Source organism: Tyto alba, unplaced genomic scaffold (assembly GCF_018691265.1).
Source record: "Tyto alba isolate M040663 unplaced genomic scaffold, T.alba_DEE_v4.0 Super-Scaffold_28, whole genome shotgun sequence".
Taxonomy (NCBI): Eukaryota; Metazoa; Chordata; class Aves; order Strigiformes; family Tytonidae; genus Tyto; species Tyto alba.
In genome coordinates, this window is record NW_024881302.1 from 3,412,982 (window position 1) to 3,435,319 (window position 22,338).

At 55.8% G+C, this 22,338-nt stretch overlaps 3 protein-coding genes across 5 annotated transcripts; 1 reads left to right on the forward strand and 2 right to left on the reverse strand.

Annotated features, from left to right (window-relative positions):
- Window positions 1–1,618: 1,618 nt before the first annotated feature.
- LOC104355828 (chemokine-like receptor 1) lies at window positions 1,619–10,903 on the reverse strand. 3 transcript variants are annotated; one of them, XM_033000702.2, is made up of 2 exons: window positions 10,838–10,903; window positions 1,619–3,954 (listed from the first exon to the last, which is right to left on the reverse strand). In XM_033000702.2, exon 2 carries the CDS (start codon window positions 3,934–3,936, stop codon window positions 2,839–2,841), a length of 1,098 nt encoding a protein of 365 aa, XP_032856593.2. In that variant the 5' UTR covers window positions 3,937–3,954; window positions 10,838–10,903; the 3' UTR covers window positions 1,619–2,838. The 3 variants fall into 3 exon arrangements, with proteins under 3 accessions (XP_032856593.2, XP_042654456.1, XP_042654457.1); XM_042798522.1 differs by lacking the exon at window positions 10,838–10,903 and adding an exon at window positions 5,227–5,557; XM_042798523.1 differs by lacking the exon at window positions 10,838–10,903 and adding an exon at window positions 4,942–5,305.
- On the forward strand, window positions 5,825–12,493 carry SHMT1 (serine hydroxymethyltransferase 1). The gene is made up of 12 exons (XM_033000639.2): window positions 5,825–5,909; window positions 7,175–7,299; window positions 7,821–7,966; window positions 8,284–8,399; window positions 8,489–8,649; window positions 8,813–8,894; window positions 9,118–9,330; window positions 9,609–9,725; window positions 10,083–10,205; window positions 10,915–11,031; window positions 11,184–11,294; window positions 11,728–12,493. Exons 2-12 carry the CDS (start codon window positions 7,198–7,200, stop codon window positions 11,895–11,897), a joined length of 1,458 nt encoding a protein of 485 aa, XP_032856530.2. The 5' UTR covers window positions 5,825–5,909; window positions 7,175–7,197; the 3' UTR covers window positions 11,898–12,493.
- Window positions 12,494–13,752: 1,259 nt separating this feature from the next.
- On the reverse strand, window positions 13,753–22,333 carry SMCR8 (SMCR8-C9orf72 complex subunit). The gene is made up of 2 exons (XM_009970999.3): window positions 19,725–22,333; window positions 13,753–17,485 (listed from the first exon to the last, which is right to left on the reverse strand). The coding sequence occupies exons 1-2, from the start codon at window positions 22,076–22,078 to the stop codon at window positions 17,032–17,034; spliced, it is 2,808 nt and encodes a 935-aa protein (XP_009969301.2). The 5' UTR covers window positions 22,079–22,333; the 3' UTR covers window positions 13,753–17,031.
- Window positions 22,334–22,338: the final 5 nt, after the last annotated feature.

Here is a 22,338-nt window from a genome sequence, read left to right on the forward strand (position 1 = left end):
ACCCATCTCTATCCCAAACGTGTCCTGTAACGCAGCAATGGCCGTTACCATCGATAAAACATTTGCTTCCCCTTTTTTTTTTCTCTCAACAGTATTTTGGCAGGTATTCTCAGGAATGGCTGTCTGAAAGCTTTATCCACCCCTTCCCCATCACGAAGGGAGATGTTCAGCTTTGTAAAGCCATGCTATTTTGCTTAGAGTGGAGGTAACTTCTGGGAGGGATATTGCAAGAGAGAGAGAGAGCAGCTTGGCCTCGGGTCTGGAGTTGGATGAGGTTAGACGATGAAACGGAGCTGCTCTGTGAAAGGCATGCTGGGCTTGGCTGGGATGCCAGGGGAGAGATGGTGCTCTGCAGGTTAGTTACGTACTGGTATTCCAGTGGTAATTCCTTAGATCACCCAGACACTCTGCTCCATTTAAATCATGTAGTCCCATAAGAACCCTGTACCCACCTTGGATGTCCAACTGACCCAGAAAATGGCTTTCTTTCCTACCACAAACCAGGTCAATACTTCAAGTCCTGACCTTCAAGGGTGTTGCGGTGAGGAGAAGAGCACATCAGGAGTCCAGGGCCTTGGTCCAACACTCTCAGAGGCTCTTGTCACAAGGAATTAACATGGACTCTGCAAACAGATAAGGAAAACCAGAAAGAGCAAACGCTGGTCTGTACAACCTTGACACGGCAATCGATGCTGTAGTTTACCACCAGGAGCAAGTAAACAGCCCTGGAGTTGCATGCTGCATAGCAAACATTGCAGTTTTATCTGGATGACAGGCAGCAATTTGTGGCAAAGGGTAAATCTCTCTGTTCACTCATGCTTGACATATGGATGGTCTTGTTACATTCCCTGTTCTCAGTGGGTTTATGCATGAATTTAAGGTTAAATACATGCATGCCTGCAGGATCGCAACCTTTGTTTAATATTACATGGCCCAGCAGAGCCATAATTAATCCCTAAGATGTTCAAGTGACAGCTCTCACCCAGTAATGTCATCTACACAGAAGAGTGAAGTACGTGTAAATGTGTAAGTTCAGGCTGGGAGTCAGAGATTTTCCAGCTATCAGAACAGCGAGGCTCCAAGGGAGGTTTCTGGCAGGATGAATGGGATAAATGGCAGACTGGACATGCCAGGAGATGGAGGTGTGATACAGTCACCTGCTCATTCAGCTTGGAATGACAGCACTGCAATGCTGCTGTTCCCTTTTACGTACTCAATATTTTTCTAATATGAAAATTAAAGCAGTCTAGAGGCTGATCCAGCTTGGCAAGAAAAGTCCCACCCTGTTCATCCTGACCAGTTTGCAAATTTGAAACTTGACCAGACCCAGCTGAGCCACACTTGCTCTTCCTTCTTCTCCAAACCACTGGTTTACAAATGTACCGAAAGGTCTGAAACCCAGCAATAAGCCAGAGCTGCAGGCTGGCAATCAGGTCCACATGGACAGAGCGCTCCAGGGAAGTCCTCACGCCCGGGTCAAGTCCTGTCTGCTTCAGTCATGAGAGTTGCTGCTAATGCTAGTGGTTTGTTTCCAAATTCTGGGTATTTAATCTTTTCATCTAGTCAGTCAGGTTGGATCAACGAGTATTTTATCATGCAGGCAACACAACAGGCTGGATATATTTTAATGAGTTTAATGGGGTTTAATATTCATTCACCAATAGTACAAAATGTCAGATCTCTGCTATTTAAGAGCCAGAAACATGTCAAACACACAGAGGCAAGCATTGCTCAGAAACAGTTATGCTGTACATCAAATCTGAGGAACTGAAGCACAACCAATAATTTGTCCTGCCATACATCTGAGGTGAGAAAAGATGCATGTCTTACTAGCTAGTCCAGACCCTACAAAAATACATATAGCCATTTCATTTAACCCTATTTCTTTAAAAGCTGCATGTGTAAGAGTGCCTCCAGATGGATCCCACTGCACGTTCAAGCTGCTGCTTTTTTTTTTAATTATTTTCTCCTTAAGCTCTAGCAGCCCATGCGTCAGACTGGAATGATACATGGGAAAGAATCTTTCTATTTTCTTTACTGATTTAATTACAAGGGAATTATGGAATAGCTCTCCTCTCCCTCCTTTTCTCCTCTGGACAGCCGAAATGCCAGTGCTGCTGTACACCTCCTGTGCAGCCGTACACCTCCCATCCAGCCGTACTCTGCCAGTACAGCTGCACCCAATTTTTCCCCCTGCTGGAACTCCAGCAAAGATGAGGTGCCAGGAAAGTCTAGCAAGGGCAGGAAAGAAAATTATCCCTCAGCTCACCATGTGCAGATGCACTGCAGGCAGGTGAACCCAACGGAGATGCGAACAGGATTTGTCCCCAGATGCCTCCCCTGGGCACATCCAAAGTGCTTGGGAGCCAGAAGGAGAGGAAAGTAAAGAGAGCTCTGCCAGCGGAGTCACAAACCGGCAAATTTTATAAAGCGTCCCCTGCTAAAAACTGGAAGCTGTAAAAGATCAGCAGCGCTGAGGCAACCAAGTCTGATGGGCTGGCAACAACCACCCAGGCTGTGGTTGCCCTCTTGGCACAGCCAGCCAGGGAGACATTTTGCCGTGGACCGTAGGGGATGGAAAAGGTACAGGGAAACAAGGCAGCCAAGAAGTGGCACAACGAGCAAAGCATACTTTGACTTTCCCACTCTGCTGCAGCTCCAGATGGTTGTTTAATTTCCATAATATATTAAGTCATAGTAGATTTGAGATACCTTCAAAACATCACATCACGCTTTGTTAGCATGTACAGCCCTTTGTAGCCCCCAGTTCTGCGACTGTAGCTCTGAAATGAGGGAAATTGCAGAGAAAAGAACTGCCCTCTCTACACCAGTGCCCACTCAGACCCTCGGGACCTCCGCTTCCGAAGCAGACCTGGACTTTCTCCTGCTAGTCAGGCTGCCCAGGACCGACTCCTCGCTGAAGGCCCCTTCGAAGGTCGACAGGATGGACTGGCGAAACTTCTCTTTGAAATCCGGCCCCACAAATACGTACAGGATGGGGTTGATGCAGCTGTTGAAGAAAGCGAGGCTGGAAACCAAAGGGATCCCGATGTAAAGGGCCATTTTCATCTCATGACTGGAAGAGTTTTTGGATATTTCCAGCAAGGAGAAGACGTGATATGGGAAATAACAGAGGAAGAATGAGACTGTAACAGCAATGATAATTCTGTATGGCTTCGCAGAGTTGGCTAACTGCCTTCTTTTCAGCTTGACAGCAACGATGCTGTAGCAGATGAGAATCACCGTGAAGGGGATGAGGAACCCGCATAAGAATCGCGTTATGATCATCGCTTTATGCCGCAGCCTCCACAGCCTCCGCGTTGCCTCGGATGTGTAGTCATCAGAGAGTGCAAAATTATTATAGCAGCTGGTGATGTTTCTGGAACTGACCACGGTATCCCGAAAGACGAGGTACGGGGAGCTGAGGAGGAGAGCCAGGATCCACGTCCCCAGTGCAATCCTGGCCGCCAGCTCCGGACTCCTGCGGTTGTGAGACCAGACGGGAAAAGCCACAGAAACGCAGCGGTCCATGCTGATGACCGTCAGGAGGAAAACGCTGGCGAACATGTTGAGGAACGCGATGGTGCTGTTCAGCTTGCACAGGAGCTTCCCAAACGGCCAGTGGAAGCCCAGGGCAGTGTAGGCGATGCTGAGGGGCAGGAAAAAAGTGAAGATGAAGTCAGCAATGGCCAGGTTGAGGAACCAGATGGAGTTCACTGTCTTCTTCATCTTGAAGCCTGCGATCCAGATGACCAGGCCGTTCCCTGTCACCCCCAGCAAACAGGCGATGCTGTACACCACCATGGAGAGGACGTGCATGCTCTTCTGGAGGCCGGAGTAGTAGTCAGAGTAGTAGTCATGGGCAGTGGTGTTCTCAGACTGCACAGTGGGGGAACTGGCAGAGAAGGGTGAAGAGGAAGAAGAGACGCTCTCCATCACCAGCAAGCTGGAGTCCTGCAATCATAACAGCACACACTGCAATTATCTGCAGCTCCTACGGCTCAGGGGAGGTGAAAGTCTTTGCTAGCAACTGCATACAAAATGTAAATACAAAGCCAGAATATCCACTTAACAGAACTTAGTAACAACAGTCCCTCTCTATAGTTTCTTCAAGTCTTCAGAACAGCAGATAAATATTTGTGAAGCACAAGGAATTTTAGCCATCTGAGCAAGATCCCAATGAACCAAGACACAGGGAAGAAGATAGTCTGGGCATGCCTTGGGTTGATCTGATCCTGAACATCTCCCAGAAGGGATGGTACCACTGGGCAAGGGAGACATCTGAGCAGAAGCTCAGCCAGCATGAGGACAACTCAGAGTCCCACTGGCACCAGCAGAAACCCAGGGATCCATCAAGACAAAACCTATTGCGCATCTCATGGGAAAACCCGGGATCCCTGCAAAGCTTGTCACCTGCACTGCCCACCAGCCCACTGTTCTGACAGACATTTTAAGGCAGGAAATAAATTATAATAATAAGAAAGAAGATTTTTTGCTCGCAGCTCCTTCAGCCCACTGCAGCCCCAAGCACAGCGTTCCCCATGCAGCAGCGCCCTCCGCGCAGCCACACGACCCTGCCGCTGCTCTGCACGTCACAGAAACCACCGCAGCCAGAGGAAACACCCCATAATTTGCTACTGGTGTCGGCGCTGCCAGAACAAAACCAGCCCACAACAGCAACCTGACGTGGGCCCACAGCAGAACCACGGGAACCCAGATCCCTCAGCTGCGACAAGTCCTTGTCGGGTGACCAGCGACAAGTTGAGGTAGCAAAAACCATCTAGACTGATGAAGTTAAATGGCTGTTCCTCCGAGTACCCTTCGGGGAGGCGCAGCCTCACGGCAGGATGGTACCTGCGGTGCATTTTGGTGTCAGCCCCCAGAGCACCCCCCCGGTGAGGCCGCGGTGCCCCCCTCACCCCAGCACCCCGCAGGACTCACCCCGCGATCCTTCGCCCCGCAGCGGGTGGTCTCGCCTCCTGGCCGCCTCCCCTTTGAGCCGCTGCTCCTCAGTGACTCACGCTGCCTCATCCCATTTTCCCATTCCTTCGGGTCACGGGGAATTTAGTAGGATCCCTTAGTCCCTACTCTTGTTCCTCAATTTGGGGTGCATTGACTTAACCCCTGAAGCCGCAGCGGTCGCAGGCTCCCTTGGGCTGGTTGCACGACTCCATCTCATAACCGGGGTTTGAAACACGTGGCCCCAATCCTGCCGGCACCACTCACCTCCCGGGGCACCTCCTGAGTGCCCAGACACCCACCCGGGGCTGCCCTGCCGTGGGGTGGGGGTCGGGGCAGGCTCTGCTCCCCATGGCAGCAGTGCCACGGCCCTGGCACACCTCGGGCCATGGCTTCGGCCAGCAGCCCAGACAAAGCGGGGGGCTCGGGGGGGTGACTGGAAACGCTCCCTGCTCGGGGTGCGGTGTCGGGGTGGGGGGGTCCCGTCCTCCACCTCCAGCGTGAGGCACCCCAGGGCTCAGGGAGAGCCCCCTGCACACACACACACTCCAGGGGCACAGGGCAGGCAGGGTCGGGGCTGCGGGGTGACGGCAGAGGAGGGGGGGGTGATGTCAGAGGAGTGATGTCAGAGGGGTAACGGCAGCGCAGCACCGCCCCCCCCCCCCCCCCCCCACCGCCCGCTCCGGCCAAGGTCACCCGCGCCCCGAGCGCCACGTGCGGGCAGCGCCGCCAGCCCCGCCTCGGCGCGGGCCAATCGGACGCGGGGAGAGGGTAGAGCGCGGCGCTGATTGGCCTAAAGGCTTCCGCAGCGTGAGCTCCTACCGCCTGCCTGTCGGGGCGGAGCGAAAGCGTTGATTGGCCGAGGCTCAGGAGGGGGCGTGCCTGAGCCGCCTATGCTAGGCGCGCGGGCTCCCGCGCGGTGGCGGAGCGGGACCGGGATCGACGGGCGGGTATGGGCCGTGCGGGGCCGGGACAGGGCGGGGACGGGCACGCCACGCCACCCGCGGCAGCCGGAGCCCGTCAGGGATGCGGGAGGTGATGGAGCCGGGCTGCGGCGGGTGCAGAGCCGGGTGGGGATATGGAGCCTCAGGGCTGGGGTTCGTCCCTGCAGCAGGTGAACCGGCAGGGTCGGACTGGTGTCCCACCACGAGGGTGGAAACAGGGGGCTCATCCTTGCGTGGGGAATGGGGATCTCTGCCTCCCGCTCCCCCTAAGCCTTCTGCAGGGTTGCCAAAAGCTCTGGGTGCGTCCAGCTCAAACCCAGAGCGCTGCACCCTGCCCTTTCCCTATCCCAGCCCAGCTTTTCTGACAGTGGGGGTTCCCTCCCTGCCAGCGCAGCCCCAGGTTTGGGCAGGAGGGTGGCCGGGCATCCCCGCAGCACACCCGTGCTGAACAGACTTCAGCAGCTTAACACAAGCAAGCTAAGCACGATTGCTTAATAACCTGCTCACGGCCCTTTGCCGGCCTTGCAGGGTTAATGAGTAAAAAGATGCATTGTTTTCAGCCAAGGCAGAAGCTGGGCTGTCGCGCCTGCCCGGGAGCTTGTGTTCTGCATTATAATGCTAGCAGCGCTTGGGTCGGGGGGCTGCTGCCAGGCCTGGCCGTCACACGTGCCACAGAGCTGCTGCCTCTAGGGGCCCAGCTCCACAAGCTGGGCTTGCTTCAGTTAGGGTTTGGGGTAGGACTCCGACCTGCTGGGGGTTTGTTCTCATGGCTGTGCACAAGGGAAAGCAGCCGGGAGGTTTAAGCGTGCTGGAAATGCAACACGCGTTAAAATTGAGGTCTGAGGGTATGATCACTTCCCTTAAAACTAACCAGCAGTTTTAATAATTCTGTCTGTGAGGGCGTTTCCTAGCATTTCTTTGAATATGAGAGCAAGAAGGAAAGGCATCACTCACGTTGCTGATGCTCTTTGGTCTCTGCACAGGTTCACCCTGTCCCCACGTGTGGCCAGGCACTGCAGAGCTGAGCGGGGTGAGCCCAGGGGCGGTGATGGGAGAGTAGCAGAAATTATCAAAGCACTGTAATTAATGAACCGGTCTTAAATCAGCGGGAGAAGCCTGACAGTTATCTGTGTTTTCCTCACCCTATGGGCCCCAGCCCGTGGCTGCTCCCACTGTGTTTTGGGGAAAGACGTGGGCTGGGAACAGGCAGGACGCAGGGCAGAGGCGCCCAGCCCTGCTGCCACCCCGCAAACTCCCCTCTCTGCTGGCAGGTGATCTTGGACCCAGCAGGGAGATGGCAAACTCAACGCAGGGCAACGGGGGCCTCCCCAGCGCGGAGCTCTGGGCCTCCCATAATAGGATGGTACTGGAGCCGCTCCACAGCAACGACCCGGAGGTGAGAGCCCCTTCTTGGCCCCTACCCAGCAGCTGCTTCGTTTGCCCCCAGACAGTTGTGGGGACACTGATCTCCTCGAGCCAGTGATGTGGCAGGGAGACAGTCCAAGGCTGAGCTGGTGGGACCCATCCATCCTCCATGTCCTCTCTGCCTGCAGTGAGAGGGGGAGAGGGAGGGCATCCTCCAACCCTCTGCAGATAACATGGTCATAACTTTGGACCTAGTGCTCTGCTTGAAGCTCTGATGTCCACACCAGAGCAGCCAGGCCACGCGGCAGTTGCCCTTGACTCTCGAACCCAAATAACAGCTGAATTATCTCGGCAGCTCCCTGTCAGGTAGAAACCCAAAGCATGGCCTGTGACCGGACATATGAACTGTTTGGGATCAGCCGTACCAGGAAGGGATCTCATCTCCTTTCTCCGGCACCTTTCCAGGCCCCTCTCCATCGCCCTGTCCCCTCAAGGGTGCATCCCCTGTGGTGGAGCTGGCACGGGTGAAGCCGTTTCTCTCCCCTCCCAAAGGTGCACAATATCATCACGAAGGAGAAGCAGCGGCAGAAGCTAGGGCTGGAATTAATCGCATCAGAGAACTTTGCGAGCCGAGCGGTCCTGGAGGCCCTGGGATCCTGCATGAACAACAAATACTCAGAGGGCTACCCAGGACAGAGGTACGGGGCTGGGGCTGAGTCCACCCAACCCAAACCCTCACAGGGAGGGGAGAGGAACCACCCACGCTGCCAGACCTCATCTTGAGTGGAAGCAACGTCCTGGTGCTGGCAGCCAAGCTCCTCCAGGGCAGGTTCTGACCCTCTCAGCTTCTGTCCTTGGCCACGCATGAGACAATCTCAGCAGGGTCACGTCTGCAGCAGCCGATGTCCTGATGGCTGCTGCAAACACAGCATCAGCCCAGTTGCTCCCCAGCTTGGTCACAGGGACTGTTCTGAGTAAGTTCATTTTTAACCCCTGCCCTGTCCTTTACTGGCAGGTACTATGGTGGGACGGAGTTTGTAGACGAGCTGGAAAGACTCTGCCAGAAGAGAGCCCTGCAGGCGTACCGCCTCGATCCCCAGAAGTGGGGTGTCAACGTCCAGCCCTACTCAGGTAACGGGGTGCTCTGGAGAGCCAGGCCGGCTGCACCAGCCCCTGCACATCCCAGCTCCCGTAACCGGCCCGGTGTGCTCTCACTGCAGGGTCACCCGCAAACTTTGCGGTGTACACGGCCCTGGTGGAACCCCATGGCAGGATCATGGGGCTGGACCTGCCCGACGGGGGCCACCTTACCCACGGCTTCATGACGGACAAGAAGAAGATCTCTGCCACCTCTGTCTTCTTCGAGTCCATGCCCTACAAGGTAAAGAGAGCTGCTCCAGCCAGAGCCAGGACGCGGTCGTCATAAGTGTTGGTGCCTCTTAAGAGGACCGGTGTCAGGCTCCCAGCACCCCCTCCTGTGGGATGACACTGCAGCTGATCTTCACCCCTACCAAGGTGGCTGAACCCTCCTCTTCCTCTCCCAGGTCAACCCCAAGACCGGTTACATTGACTACGACCGACTGGAGGAGAACGCTCGCCTCTTCCACCCCAAGCTGATCGTAGCAGGTAAGGATCAGACCCCTTACCGACCTCCCTGGTGACACACCCTGGGTGGCGGTGGCTCCCTGCTAAACCCATGGCCACCCATGGATGCTGCAACACCAGGAGAACACCTCAAACACATCCACGCTGGCAGGAACTTGCGTGCTGTCCCCATCAGAGGGCTGGACCTGGGCTTGTCCCAAGGTCCTCGAGCGTCTGCTCCTGTCCCCTCCACCTCTCCCTGCAGGTGTCAGCTGCTACTCGCGCAACCTGGACTACGCCCGCATGCGGAAGATCGCTGATGCCAACAGTGCCTATCTCATGGCCGACATGGCCCACATCAGCGGGCTGGTGGCAGCCGGCGTGGTGCCTTCCCCCTTCGACCACTGCGACGTCGTCTCCACCACCACTCACAAAACCTTGCGGGGCTGCAGGGCCGGCATGATCTTCTACCGCAAAGGTGCCCGACCAAGCTGGCGATGCTGGGAGAAACGTTCCCCCCAGGGCAAGGGGGACTGCAAGTTAAAGCTCCTTTCTGCTCTAGCTGGGAAGGAGGGAGGGCAGGAAGGTCTGGGGCCACCTGGGAGCATCTGGGGAGCCTTCCCAGGGCCAGCTGTGGCCCAGATTTGAAGAGGAACAGCCACCATCCCTGCTGTGAGAGGCCAGGGGGTGAAAGCAGCTCACGGGAGAAGGGAGGGCGAGCTGCCTCGTGAGTGACCTTGCCCTCCCCTCCCGCAGGCACCCGCAGCGTGGACCCCAAGACGGGCAAGGAAACGCTCTACAACCTGGAGAGCCTCATCAACCAGGCAGTCTTCCCCGGGCTGCAGGGAGGCCCTCACAACCATGCCATCGCAGGTACGCGTCTGTGCCGGGCCGGCTGCCAGCTCCAGGATAACAAAGGGAACTGGCAAAAATGTCTTGGCTGGGCTCTGACCCGCAGCCCAGGGGGCTCCAGCGGCCCCCAGGGGCTCGCAGCTTGGAGATGCCGCGGCAAGGGGCAGCTGGCTTGATCCAGCATTGCCCGAGGAGCTTTCCCTGTCCTTTCCCCATCCTGCCTTTTGCCTCATGGCATTCTCCTGGGTAGGGGAAGGGACTGTCCATCAGTTTGCTCAGCTTCCAGGATGATTTCTGCTGGCGGTGCCACACATCCCTGGCTGGCTTTCCTAGTGGGAGCCCCCCTAAAAACTCACCCCGCTCTGCCTTCCTCCCCAGGGATCGCCGTGGCGCTGCGGCAGGCCATGACACCCGAGTTCAAGGCCTACCAGCAGCAGGTGGTTGCCAACTGCAAGGCGCTCTCGGCAGCGCTGATGGAGCTGGGCTACGACATCGTCACGGGTGAGGACAGGCGGCAGCGGGACGGGGCTGAGCCCTGGGTGCGTGGCCTGAGCCAGGCCCTGAGGGCAGCGCGTGCATGGGCACAACGGGGAGGGCTCTGCTGTCGCAGTTCCTCAGGACGTCCACAAAACTATTTTGAAGCAGCCCCCCTTCCGTATCACAGAATGGTTTGGGGTGGAAGGGACCTTAAAGCCCATCCAGTCCCACCCCCCTGCCCCGGGCAGGGCCCCCTTCCCCCAGCCCCGTCCAACCTGGCCTTGAACCCTTCCAGGGAGGGGGCAGCCACAGTTGCTCTGGGCACCCTGGGCCAGCGCCTCACCCCCCACACAGAGAACAATTTCTGCCTTAAATCTCACCTAAATCTGCCCTCTGGCAGTGTAAAACCATCACCCCTCTTCCCATCCCCACCCCCTGACCCAGAGTCCCTCCCCCCCTCTCCTGTCCCCCCTTTAAGCCCTGGGAGGCCGCTCGAAGGGCTCCCCGGAGCCTTCTCTTCTCCAGGCTGAACCCCCCCAACTCTCTCAGCCCGGCCTCCCAGGGGAGCTGCTCCAGCCCCCCGAGCATCATCTTCTTCAAGGGCAGGCCCACTTCTGCCCCCAAAACCAGGGGCAGGCCCTGGTGCAACCCCAAACCTTTTTCACTGAAGTTTCATGTGGGAGCAGCGATTCCCCCGATCCTGCGCCCCTCCACCGAACCCCTCTCTTTGCAGGGGGCTCTGACAACCACCTCATTCTCCTGGACCTGCGCAGCAGAGGCACGGACGGCGGCCGGGCCGAGCGGGTGCTGGAGATCTGCTCCATCGCCTGCAACAAGAACACGTGCCCCGGTGAGGAATCCCACCAGCTCCTCCACATCCCACCCCGCGTGCCGGGGATTTCTTCCTGCAAGGCTCCCAGCTCCCCACCCACCCCGGGAGCACTGGGAACCACAGCGAGTTTTGGCACTTGGTTTGGTCACGCGTGGCTTCTTCTGGCGCAGGCGATGTCAGCGCCCTGCGCCCCAGCGGCCTGCGGTTCGGGACGCCGGCTCTCACCTCCCGCGGCTTCCGCCAGGACGATTTCCGCATGGTGGCTCAGTACATCCACAGAGGTGAGTAGTTCCACAGGGCCGAGTCTCAGCTCCAGCAGCAGCCCCGGAGCCAGGGCAGCTCCTCTGGATGAGGTAGCACAAGCTGGGCGGCTTCCCCAGCAGCTGGCGAGGGAGCGCGCACGCAAGTGAGAGGTAACTCTCCCAATTGTGGATGAGAGAACATCTGGCCACAGCTGGGACCAGCCCAACCCTCCCCACTGCCCAGACAGCAGGCTAAAAGCCTAGCTTAAAACTCTACCTTTCTCAGTCTAGTTCCAGTTGTCCTCAGGGATCCCACACTGTTTTTTCCGGGGCAGCGAGTCCCTCGGAGCCCTGCTCCTACCCTCCCGCGTGTTTCGGGGAGCAGCCCCAGCGCTGCTGCGGGGCTGGGAGAGCAGGGGGATGCAGCCGCGGGGGGCTGAGCGATGCGTGTCCCCCCTCCCCGTCCCGGCAGGGATCGAGCTGACGCTGCGCGTGCAGAAGGACATGAGCCCCAAGGCCACGCTGAAGGAATTCAAGGAGAAACTGGAAGAGGAGAAATACCGGGGGGAGCTGAAGGCACTGAAGGAAGAGGTGGAGGCCTTCGCAGCCGCCTTCCCGCTCCCGGGGCTGCCTGTCCTGTAAGTGGGGGTCCCCGCGCCCGCCCCTGGAACCGTGGAAGTACCGGGGATGGCGGCACACTCACACCCCCAGCCCGAGACCAACACCCCAGTGCCTTCTCCCAGCACTGGCTGCGGCGCAGCAGCGGCTCCTTGTTCAGTTCTGATTCACCTCTCCTCTCCCATTTGGGGCACAGGACCCCCCCCCCCCCCGAGCACAGCCTCCCCCCCCGAGGGGGGAGACCTGCCTTTTCGTCATTAAATGTTAAAACTGGGACCGAGCAGCCGGCGAACCCTCAGCCCCACGGCCGGGTTCGACCCCGCTCACGCTGGCTGGGGGAGCAGCAGCTGAGGTTTAGACAAGCCTGTGCCCGTTCCCCAAAACGGGAGGGACGGGGAGGGGGACCCACCTCTGCCAGAGCCACCCCTCCGCGGGCTTTCCCGAGGCCCAGCCTTGTCCCCAGCTGCTCTCCTGGGATCACCATCCTCTCCCAGCCAGCATCTCCGGTGATCTCTCAGACCTCTCAGCACAAAGCTTAGGTAGAACCATTTTTTAATAAGCACGGTAAAATTAAGAATTTAACCACAATGTATGACAAGAATTATAAGCTTTAAAAAATACAACCTTTTTTTTTTTTTTTTTTTGTATTTCAAAAATATCTGAACCCAAATAAATAATTTTTTTTTTTTTTTTTAAAAGTACATTTCTCAGACTAGTCATTTGGTGTTAACATCTGTTAAACTCTTGTGCAGTAACACAGCACGACACTAAGACATGCTTCTTGGATTTCTCCCGGTCACACTCGCTCTAACTAATGACACAAGCATTCGGCACGCACAGGCACACACACGGAACTCGACATGCAGTAATAGGATACAGTGCTTTTAAAATAAGATGAGAATTCATCACAGCCTCCTCGCAGCCCTCTGAGGCAGCTCTTAGCCCAGCCCCATCCCCGAGCCAGCAGCGAGGTGGCCAGCGGGACCGGGTACCCTGTGTTTCTGCCTTCCAGTTAAAACGCGTCTTGGGGACCAGCGTGCAGTGGGTTTGTGACCCCTCTGATATGGGGGTACAGTCTGTTGCTCAGACATGTTATCGGGGCGCCCTGCAGGGCAGGAACTCTCCCTCAGCCTGGGCGGCTCCTTGTTTCCCATCTCGCCTTATTTCCAGGAGCCTTTTCAAAGCGCTGCTACAAAACCCCCGGTCCTGCCCAGCTCTCCGAGATGCTGAATCCGTGGTGTGGGCAGTCACCCACCACCACAGCGGGGGCTCAGGATACCCCCCCCACCCCTTGAAAACCCAAGAACTGGCCTGGGGGACGTGAAGTCATCGGCTCTCACCCCTCAAGCACCTCTCCCACCCCTTACAAAATGGTGAATATTGCTAGAGTATAGGCAGTACTTCCCTAATCAAGGCAAGGCAGCTTTGGAGCTGCTTAGAAGTGATTGCTACTGGATGAAAGTAAATCCGAGCACTATTCTCTGAGAAATGAAACCTGTGTAGGGTTAATATCGCCTACTCCTATGGCTGACCCTCCTCGGGGTGGGATCTGAAGGTGGGAAGTTGGCAGTCGGGAGTCTCCTAAAGCAGGAAAGCGGAGGAGTAAGAAAAGGGAGCCCTGCCCTCCCGGCCAGGGGAGAGTTTTGCTCTGATGAATTCTCGGTCAGGCTTAAATCCTCCTCTACCCTGACAGCCAGCAGAGAGAGGAAGGAGCCAGAGCCGGAGCCGGCTGTGCGGGAGGCAGGGGCATGCTGGCAGCACTCACGGAAGCAGGCGAGGACCATGCACGGCGCCGGTGGCGGGAGGGCTGGTGAGTATTGCACTGCGGCTGCGAGGAACCGGCCCTGCTCACGGAGGGGGGGGGGGGGGGGGGGGGGGGGAAGGATGGACGGACGGCAGCGCGCGGCGGTGGGACGGTGGGGTGCAAGCCGACGAACACACATGCCGAGATTCCTTGCAGGGGCTGTCAGGGCGAAGATCCTAACTTGTTACAAGTCTGCTAATATCGGGGAACTAGTGAGGTAACACAGTGAAGATGAGGAAAAAAAGTCTTAAAGTGCCGATAGAGGGATCTTTACTGTACAGGATCAGACGGTCAGGCAGAGAAATTACTGAGCAAAGAGGAATTCAGCTCCCAAACCACCAGCTGCACGCGGACTCCCCCCGATTTCTGCCACCGTTACGGGCACCACAACAGCGAGGGCAGGCTGGGCTCCGGCTGCACCGAGGTGCCACAGCTCCATGTAACTCCCGCTTTCAAGGAGTCCGAGCTCAGAGGTTACTCTGCCGTGAGCCAGCTTCGGGAGAACAAGCACTCCAAGGCGTGTTTCCCCACAGCTCCTGCTTAAGAGCCGATTTGCAGATAGCACAGAGCTCCGGTTTTTGAAATGGGGCGACGTCCCAGCAAAGCCCCCAGGGCATCCTCCCAAATCAGAGCTGCTTTGTGGTGGAGAGATGAAGCAGGTCAGACAGGTGGTAGTGCAAGTATTGCTTAACGCAGCCTTGAGTATCAGATACTACAGGTTTGATAGAGGGAGCAATGAGGAGCCAGTTATTTATCAATTTACGAGTGGAGCTGAACACCACAGGTCGAGACCACTGTGACTAAGAGATCAGCCAACACTAATCATCGATCCCGCTCCCTGGCTCTGCGCTGTCAGACCGGAGGAAGACGTTAAGCGAGTCAGCAGGAAAAAAAGCTCATCCCTCTCTCCCTCCCTCCTCAAACCCAAACAGCATCAGGTTGTGTTCCGGCAGGAAACGAGCTGCAGTGCTGAGCGCTTCTCCAGAGCTGCGGGTCAGGCAGGACGCAGGGAGGTTGCGTCTACCTGCATCACTCATTTACTGAGCTGCCTCTTCCCCCAGGGGATCTCGCCTCAGCTTTAGCGTGGAAGCCGTTTGGGTGCACACGGATCGACGAGGGGACACCTCGAGTCACTTCAGAAAGGAGGCGTTTTCGATGGACGCAGAAGTCTTTCACCAGCAGACCCAGTCCACGCGCGACAGGAGGGCAGAGTTAGGAAAGGAAAAGGCTTTTAAACGTGCTTTAAAGGCGCACAGCCCCGCGCACAGGCGCCCCGCTCACCTTCGGTGAAGGCAACGCCACGCTGCTTCCTAACTGCGACCTAAAAACACCATCACAAGCAAGCCCTGACCTTGGAAATCCCTCCGGAGTGTACCACGGGCTCCGCTTGCCCGGCTGAGCTGGCCTCACTGTAAACCACCAGAAAACAACACTAACATTTAAAATAGCCTCTCTGCCCTGATGGTTTATACCTCCCGCACTTCCCCAGCGAGCCCTTTCCAGGGCAGAGAAAGAGGCAGCAGTGGTACCGAAGCGCAGATGCTGGTGCCAGACAACAGCCTCCACGAGGAGCCTCCCCGCCTTCGGGACACAGGTTTCGGCACAGCGCATTTCTCACAGCAAGTTTCAGTGGGGTCTAAGCCACGCTGACAAAGCCCAGTCCCTACACGGAAACTTCCTCAGGCACAGGAGGAAAATCACATTCATCTCCAGCACTGCCTCACGTCGTCACAATAAACAGAGGCTTAAAAAAACAAACCAAAACAAAACAAAAAACAAAACCCAAACTAAATAACGCAGCAGCTCATCTTGTACAATGGCAGCTGTTCTCAACCCATAATCAGAAGAGTACTAAAAATAAAACCAAGGCTATCTTTCCTAGCAAGGCTTTTCTTGCTTAAAAGTACCACGTGGCACTGGACAGAGCAGACAGCAGCCCAGGACCGATGGCCAAGGAGCAGCATCTCTTCTAAGGTTCCAGAGGGAAGCGCTGTGCCCAGGCACAAAGCCTTTGGCACTGACAGGAACAACCTGGGAGTGTCACCATACCGGTGGCACAACCTTTATGGCACAGGCAGCGGCACAGAAGCTTTGAAAGGAAAGTCCTCAGCATCCAGGCTCAGAGAGCAGCAGTTCTGCCCCGTCCAGAGCTACCCAGGAGCACCCCGGGAGAGGTAGTCGAGACATGACAAAGGCTCAGCCAGAAGCAGCACGCAGCGACGCCGACCCTGCTTTACCACAAAGCTCAAAAGTCAACTCCCTGACAAAAAAAAAAAAAAAGAAAAAAAAAAAAAAAAAAAGGGAAACTATTACAGATACAATGTGGAATCCAAAACATTCATCCCCAAACTCTCCTGAGCACTAGTATCCCACCAGCCAGGCAGCCCGCTCTAACAGCCTGCTGTCGCACCGCGTAGCTTCAGCTGAATTGCACTGTTTGTTTCTCCATCACAAAAAGCACCTAAAAATGAGGGCTCCCCCGACTCTTGTTCAGTTCTCCCTCCTTAAAAAGCCACACTCTACCTCACACGCTTTGAGGATTCCTGGGCTCCCTCTCATCCTTCTCAGAAGTCGCCCAGCAAATCAGACGTGACAAATTAACAAGGCACGGTGCTCTACATTCACAGCAGCGGGCATCTCAGTGCTCGCTGGTGTTATGGAGTCCTTCCACATTCCAGATTTTAACAAAGCTGAGAGAAACCACCAAACGCTTTCTGGAGAGGAGCACGTGAACTTCCACTGTGCTCCCACTCACCCAGGGACAACTTGTCCTGGAAACTCAGAAAAATGCAGGAAGGGACAAACCATCCGCTACCGCGGCGCACAGATGGGTAACTGCAAGCTGCCACCCTGCCAGGGAGCTTCTGAGCTACATTCTAGTGGATTAAAAAACTTTACGCGGCCTTTACATCCCCCCTCTGGTCTCCACTCTGGCTCCACAGAAGGGACCAACAGCATTTAGGGCTCTGGCAGAAGCGTGTGGAACACCACGTTATTTTGGGGGCTGCACACTAATAAGTATTGATCCCCGAGACAGCCCACCTCTCTCTCCACACCATAATCCCCCTGGGATGCTGCCGTGATACGTTCTAAAAGTTGACAGTGTCCCTCCTAACATTTAAAAAACAGAGTGCCTGGTGTTTTATGTGATGGAGCATCTACATTCTTGGCTACAGGGAACCACACAGAAATCCGGCCCCTCGGACACCGGTTTCTGTGGGGCGGAGACGCGTGTGAGCACATCGGCTTCTTCGCCCCTTCCTGACGTATGAGAGCTACTGCAGGCAGCGTCAATGTCAAGCACGGATGAGCTTTGTCAGACTCTGAGTACGCAGGCAGAGAGCCCGCGCAAGGCTAGATTTTGTACAAAAAGCTGGGAACATAGTCAAATCTGAGCAGAGGGTTCACCCCCTGGCCAGGTTCCTGAATGTACTGCAGCTTCAGCAGCTCAGCTAAATACTGTACAATTTTGACATCTTCATTGGCAAGGCCCAGTTGAAGCTTCAGAAAGTTCATCCTGCGATTCACGACGGATTCCTCCGGCTCCCTTTCACTGATGGGAAGGTGCAAATGATGGCAGAAGGTGAAGAGGAAGGCTTTTGAACACAGCTGGGTGAGGATACTTTGGACGTGCATATAGTAGGTGCTTCCTCGTTTGATCTGCGTGCGGTGGTCTGCCAGCCGGGGCACCAAGGTGCCTTTGTAGAGCGGGCAGCGGAGAGTCTTACTGTCGGCGTCCAGAATGCTGACGTACCGGCTGTATCGGCTCAGGGCGGGCAGGACGTTCACCCCAGCAGGTGACACCATCCTGAAACAGAAAGGAGAGAGGTCACGGCTGCAGGGAACCAGACAATTAAGCAGCAGGCTGCGTCCGTGCCCCTGTGTGGCACATGCTTTCCCTCTAGCTCATGAGCTGGTGCGAGAGCCTCTGTGGGCAAATAAAGTCTAGCAGGGAAGAGAATGGCCAAATAGTCTCTCCAGCCTGCCAGAGCCCAAAGAAACCTCGATCCCATGTGCACTGATCCACACCGTGTGTGCGCTACTTCACAAACCACCGCCCTTCGGGGCAGCTTCCTCCCTCAGCAACACGGAGAGGGAATGATAGGACCTCTCCGGTGAACAGAAGCAAATCTTGAAGCAGCTGGGAGCTTCTGGATGGGACAACGAGGACCCAGAAACCCAAGCCAGAACCCCCTTGCTAAGAGCTCCACTTTCCCCCCATATCGCTGTTTTGGGAGGGGGCTGCTCTGAGGTGGTCAAAGCCCTGAGCGGAGCAAAACCTCCTGCCCTTTAAAGAGGAAACCATCCTTAAACCAGCACATTCCCTGGCTGAGCCTGGGCATTTTTCACTCAGGTGCAAACCCACAGCACGTTCACAACCTACAATTATCCAACAAGCCTAAATTAATGTTATTTAAATGCAAATTACAAGCCTACGCAAACTCTACCTTCTGCTTCTCAATTTTGCGTGGTTAAAGTCGCTCGGTGGAAATGCAGCTCCAAGCCCCAAACCAGGAGCCCCAGCTGCTGGGGTAGGGGCTGCCCCTGTGCCCAGGCAGCCTCTGGCCTTAGGAGACGCAGCACCTTACTGGAATAATTAATTTAGCCTCTAAGCTCCTTCCCAAAGCCCTTGTACAAATGGTTTGCTGAGAGCACCCATGTTAAACTCAACACTTAATTAACATTCCATGCAGGAGAGTTTAAATGACTGACACGTTACAGGCAGTTCTTAAAACAAACAAACAAACAAACAAACAAACAAAAAAACAACAACAAAACACAACAAAACAAAACCAACAAACTTTTGTTTATAAAAATTGCATCTAACCACAAACACTGAGTAAACACTCAGGGCTTTTAAAAACCTCACTGACAGATAGAGAAGTTTGGGAGCAGCTGTTGGCAGAGCTGCCATCCGGCCTCCTGAGCACAGAAGTGAGGGTAAACTCACAGTTTAGGATAATTTCGTCATCCACAGTCCCCAGTGATGCTATACGCAGCAGCCCAGGAAGCACATTTCTGTATTTTGATTTTCATGCTGCTCAGAAACACACTTTCAGGAGCTATTCCACCCCGGCTCTGAGCAATGGGCTGCCATTCTGACTCATGTTTTCTGTGTTGGTGACAGCAAAGGCCATTCCCTGTCACACCTGCACCCGAAGCGCCAAACACATCCTGGTAACACACAAAGAAAATCCTTTTCATAACAGCAAAGGCAGGGCCGAAATCTTGAGAGCTGAGCAACTGCTATTTGTAATATAAACTATGAAGCCACATTTCAGGATTGGGGGTTGGGGAAGAGGTGCGTGCGTTCGTGATGTTTCCTTTGCATCTGAACTGTAATCCCAACACCGCAGCCCGCACAGCTCCACGGACTTTTTTTTCCTGCACTAAGGCTTGTTATAAATAAGTCTCTGTCCACCTGCAGCCCCTCAAAGCGAGCCCAGCAGCTCCACAGGCTCCACACCTCCACCCTTCCCCGCACACCCTCGCCAGCACAGCCCGTGGTGCTGGCAACTCCAATTTCTCACCTCCCAATCTGACAGCGCAACATCTCTTCATTAGGGGCCATGAGGAAAAACCCTTCCCACATCAAAGCATCCATTTCAAAACTAAAATTCTAGCTGGAAATGTCTGAAGAGTTTTGGCAGGAGACGGGGAAAGCGGAGCACACAGGGGGACTTCAGGGGCACCGTGTTATCAGAACAACCAGGAAACCAGCGGGACTGACGTCTTTGTTCCGTGCTTTGCCATGCGAAGCCCTAAACCAGAGGAAAACCTCCCGGCCAAATAACTGCTATAACCCAGGTTGCAAGCGCCCAGCTGATGCTTTAAATATTAACTCTTAAGTGAGGCTGGATGTAAAAAGACAGACCACTCTACCCCCCTTCAAAATATATCCCATAAGCTGAGATTCATGGCAGCTGTGTAGGTAATTAGACAGAGACCTCCCTGTGTGCCCATTCCCCTCTCAAATTCCTGCTTAGGAGACGACGTTTTTAATCCTCCACCTCGACACCGACAAAGCAAACAGCTCATCGATTTACCTCTGGAGCCCGATGAGCTTCCACTTCTGGAAATCCACAACGTGAAGAGGGGAAGTGACCCAGTGCTTCACGGGCTTGGCATAAACGCCGCAGTTTGGCACGAAGATGGAGAGCGCCGTCACGAGCTTCTTGACTATGGCTTCCTCTTCCCCCAGCACGATCAGGGTCCTCCCGCTGAGCAGGGAGTAGATGGCGGGGTGAGCGAAGGGGTACTGCCTGATGAAGCGCAGCGCGTTCTGGCCGGCCTTTTTTTTGTGCCTTTCACTGGCCTGACAGGCGGGGTGAGCGGGAGAAGGGGTCCTGTCGGAGCACGTGGAAGCGGCGCTGCTGATATAGCTCGTGGAATCCGAGCACTCATCCAGGCTGCTCTTACTGACCTCCCTGCTGCCCGTCAGGTAGCGCGAGTCAAACTCGTAGGGAAGGAGCCCCCCCGAGATGCCGTCGTGGGAAGGGAAGCCCCCGAAGCTCCCGCGCAGCCCCTGCTCAGCCTGCCGGTACGGCTGCGGGGGGATCCTGACCACCCCGTCCTCGTCGCAGGGCTTCTGTCCCAGCTCAGGCAGGGGCTCGAGGAAGTTGGGACTCTCCTTCCCGATGCAACAGGCAGAATCAACCTGCACCAAATCTTCCTGTTTTGAAGCGTCTTCCTGCTCGTCGGCGGTGTCCAGGTTTAGCTTGGAGGTGAAACGAAGGCCTCCCTCTTCATCATCCACGTAAGGTTCCTCGTTAATGGCACTTGGGTAGCTCGCTTTGAAATCTTCTGGGATGAGCGACTCGGAGGGACACGTGCTGAGAACCTCGATGCTGTCCTCGCTGACAGTCCGCCGGCTGCCCACCTTGCTCCTGCCCACCTGGGGACTGGGGCTGACGGGTAGACTGGCCTGGCTCTCCGATTTTGTCAAGCCAGACGCAGACTTCTCCGTTCCAAGAACCTCGATGCTCTCACCGCTACTGATGCTGCCTTTAATATCTGCATCGAGGTAGTCCAGGTTCTCCTGGTGTTCAAACATGACGGACTCGGTCATTTTGGGTTCTTGGGAGTCCTCGATTTCCTGCTCCATCTTGATGGGCACACACTCCACACTGGACTTGTAGGCTCCCAGGCTGACGACCACTTTAGGAGCGGGGAACTCTTCCAAACACTTCCTATCGATAGCATCGTGGCTGAGCCCCTGGCAGCCTCTGTACTGTTTTTCAGGTGGTTTTTCATCCAGAAAAGATACATCCTCGAAGAGGAAGTTAGTTACACTTTGTTGTTTTAAGAGCGCCCTGCTGATCTGGTCTGTCAGGAGGTAGCACACGTCACCTCTGAAAGTCCTCTCGATCTGCTGCAACTGGTCAAGGGTTTGGGTGAAAAAATAAACATCGCAGAGTTCCTCCAGCGTCTTCAGCTTCTTGTCAAAGCATTTGGCAGACTTGGCTTTGATGAGCTTGGGGGTATAAGATGGCACGTGGGCGTAAAGGTGCGTTTCACCGGGCTCAGCAGGGTCGGAGGTAGTCAGGTCCTGATCACAGGCTGCTTTGGCCCGATCCAGCGCACACTCCGGCTCGTAGGGGTGGAATTCAGACTCCCTCAACTTCCTGTAGGGATACGACCGGATTTGTTTCAGCAGATCTTGGTGCTCAATGATAGACTTCTCCACGCTGGCCAGCTCGTTGGCCTTCTCGATGGCTTGGGTTGTGTAATACCCTTTGTCATTGGCTTTCTTCTGTATCTCGGTTTCGTTGTGCAGGACAGTCCTGGTGTAGTCGAGATCTTTCAGTTTCTTTTCCAGTTCGTTGGCAAAAGCTTTCCTGTTCCCTGTCTTTAGGCATTCGGAGGCTTTGGAGAACTCGGCGGAGAGTTCCTGGAACTGCTGCATGATTTTGTGCTCGTCGGCAGAAATATAGGCCATGCAGAAGGGCCTCACGAAACCTCTGGCTTCGAGGTCGTACAGAGTCAAGTGGTGGACGTACGCAAAGGCCCCCTCCTTCGAGTCCCCCAGCACCACCTTGGAGTCCTCCACGAAGTTCAGCTTCGGGTAGGCAGAGCCAGGAGGGTGCCCCACGAAGGAAGCCTGGTAATCCACAGACATGATCCGGAGGGAAAAATAATTGAGATCAAAAGTGCCCGACGCCTTGGCGTCATCGGGGATGGTCAGGAGGGGCTGGGGCCCCACTTGCTCCGAGAACTCAGAGATGAGGATGAAGTCGCGGGGGAACTTGGAGCTGGAGACCTTGGCCCAGGGGTTGGCCCCGTGGCTGGCGAAGGGGAAGAGTGGCACCGAGTACTCCTCGGGCAGCGGCGGCTCGCTGTACAGCTCATCCTCCAGCTCCTCCTCTCTGGTGAAGGCCACCACGTCAGGGGCGCTGATCATATTTCCCTCAGGAAGGGACCGACATGGAGCAGCGAGGCCCCTCCGGTCCCCCGCCCCGGGAGGCCCCGCCGCAGCCCCTTCTCCCGCCGCTGCCTCACGCCTCCGCCATGGCCGGGCCCCGCTCGGCCGCCTTCCCTCACGGCCGCCGCAGCCCCGCAGCCATCTTGGGGTCACATGACGCCGCGCCCTCTCACCCCGCCACCCAGAAGTGAAGTCACCGCCCCACCTTGCGTTTTACGCTTCTTGTTGTTTTGGGTTTG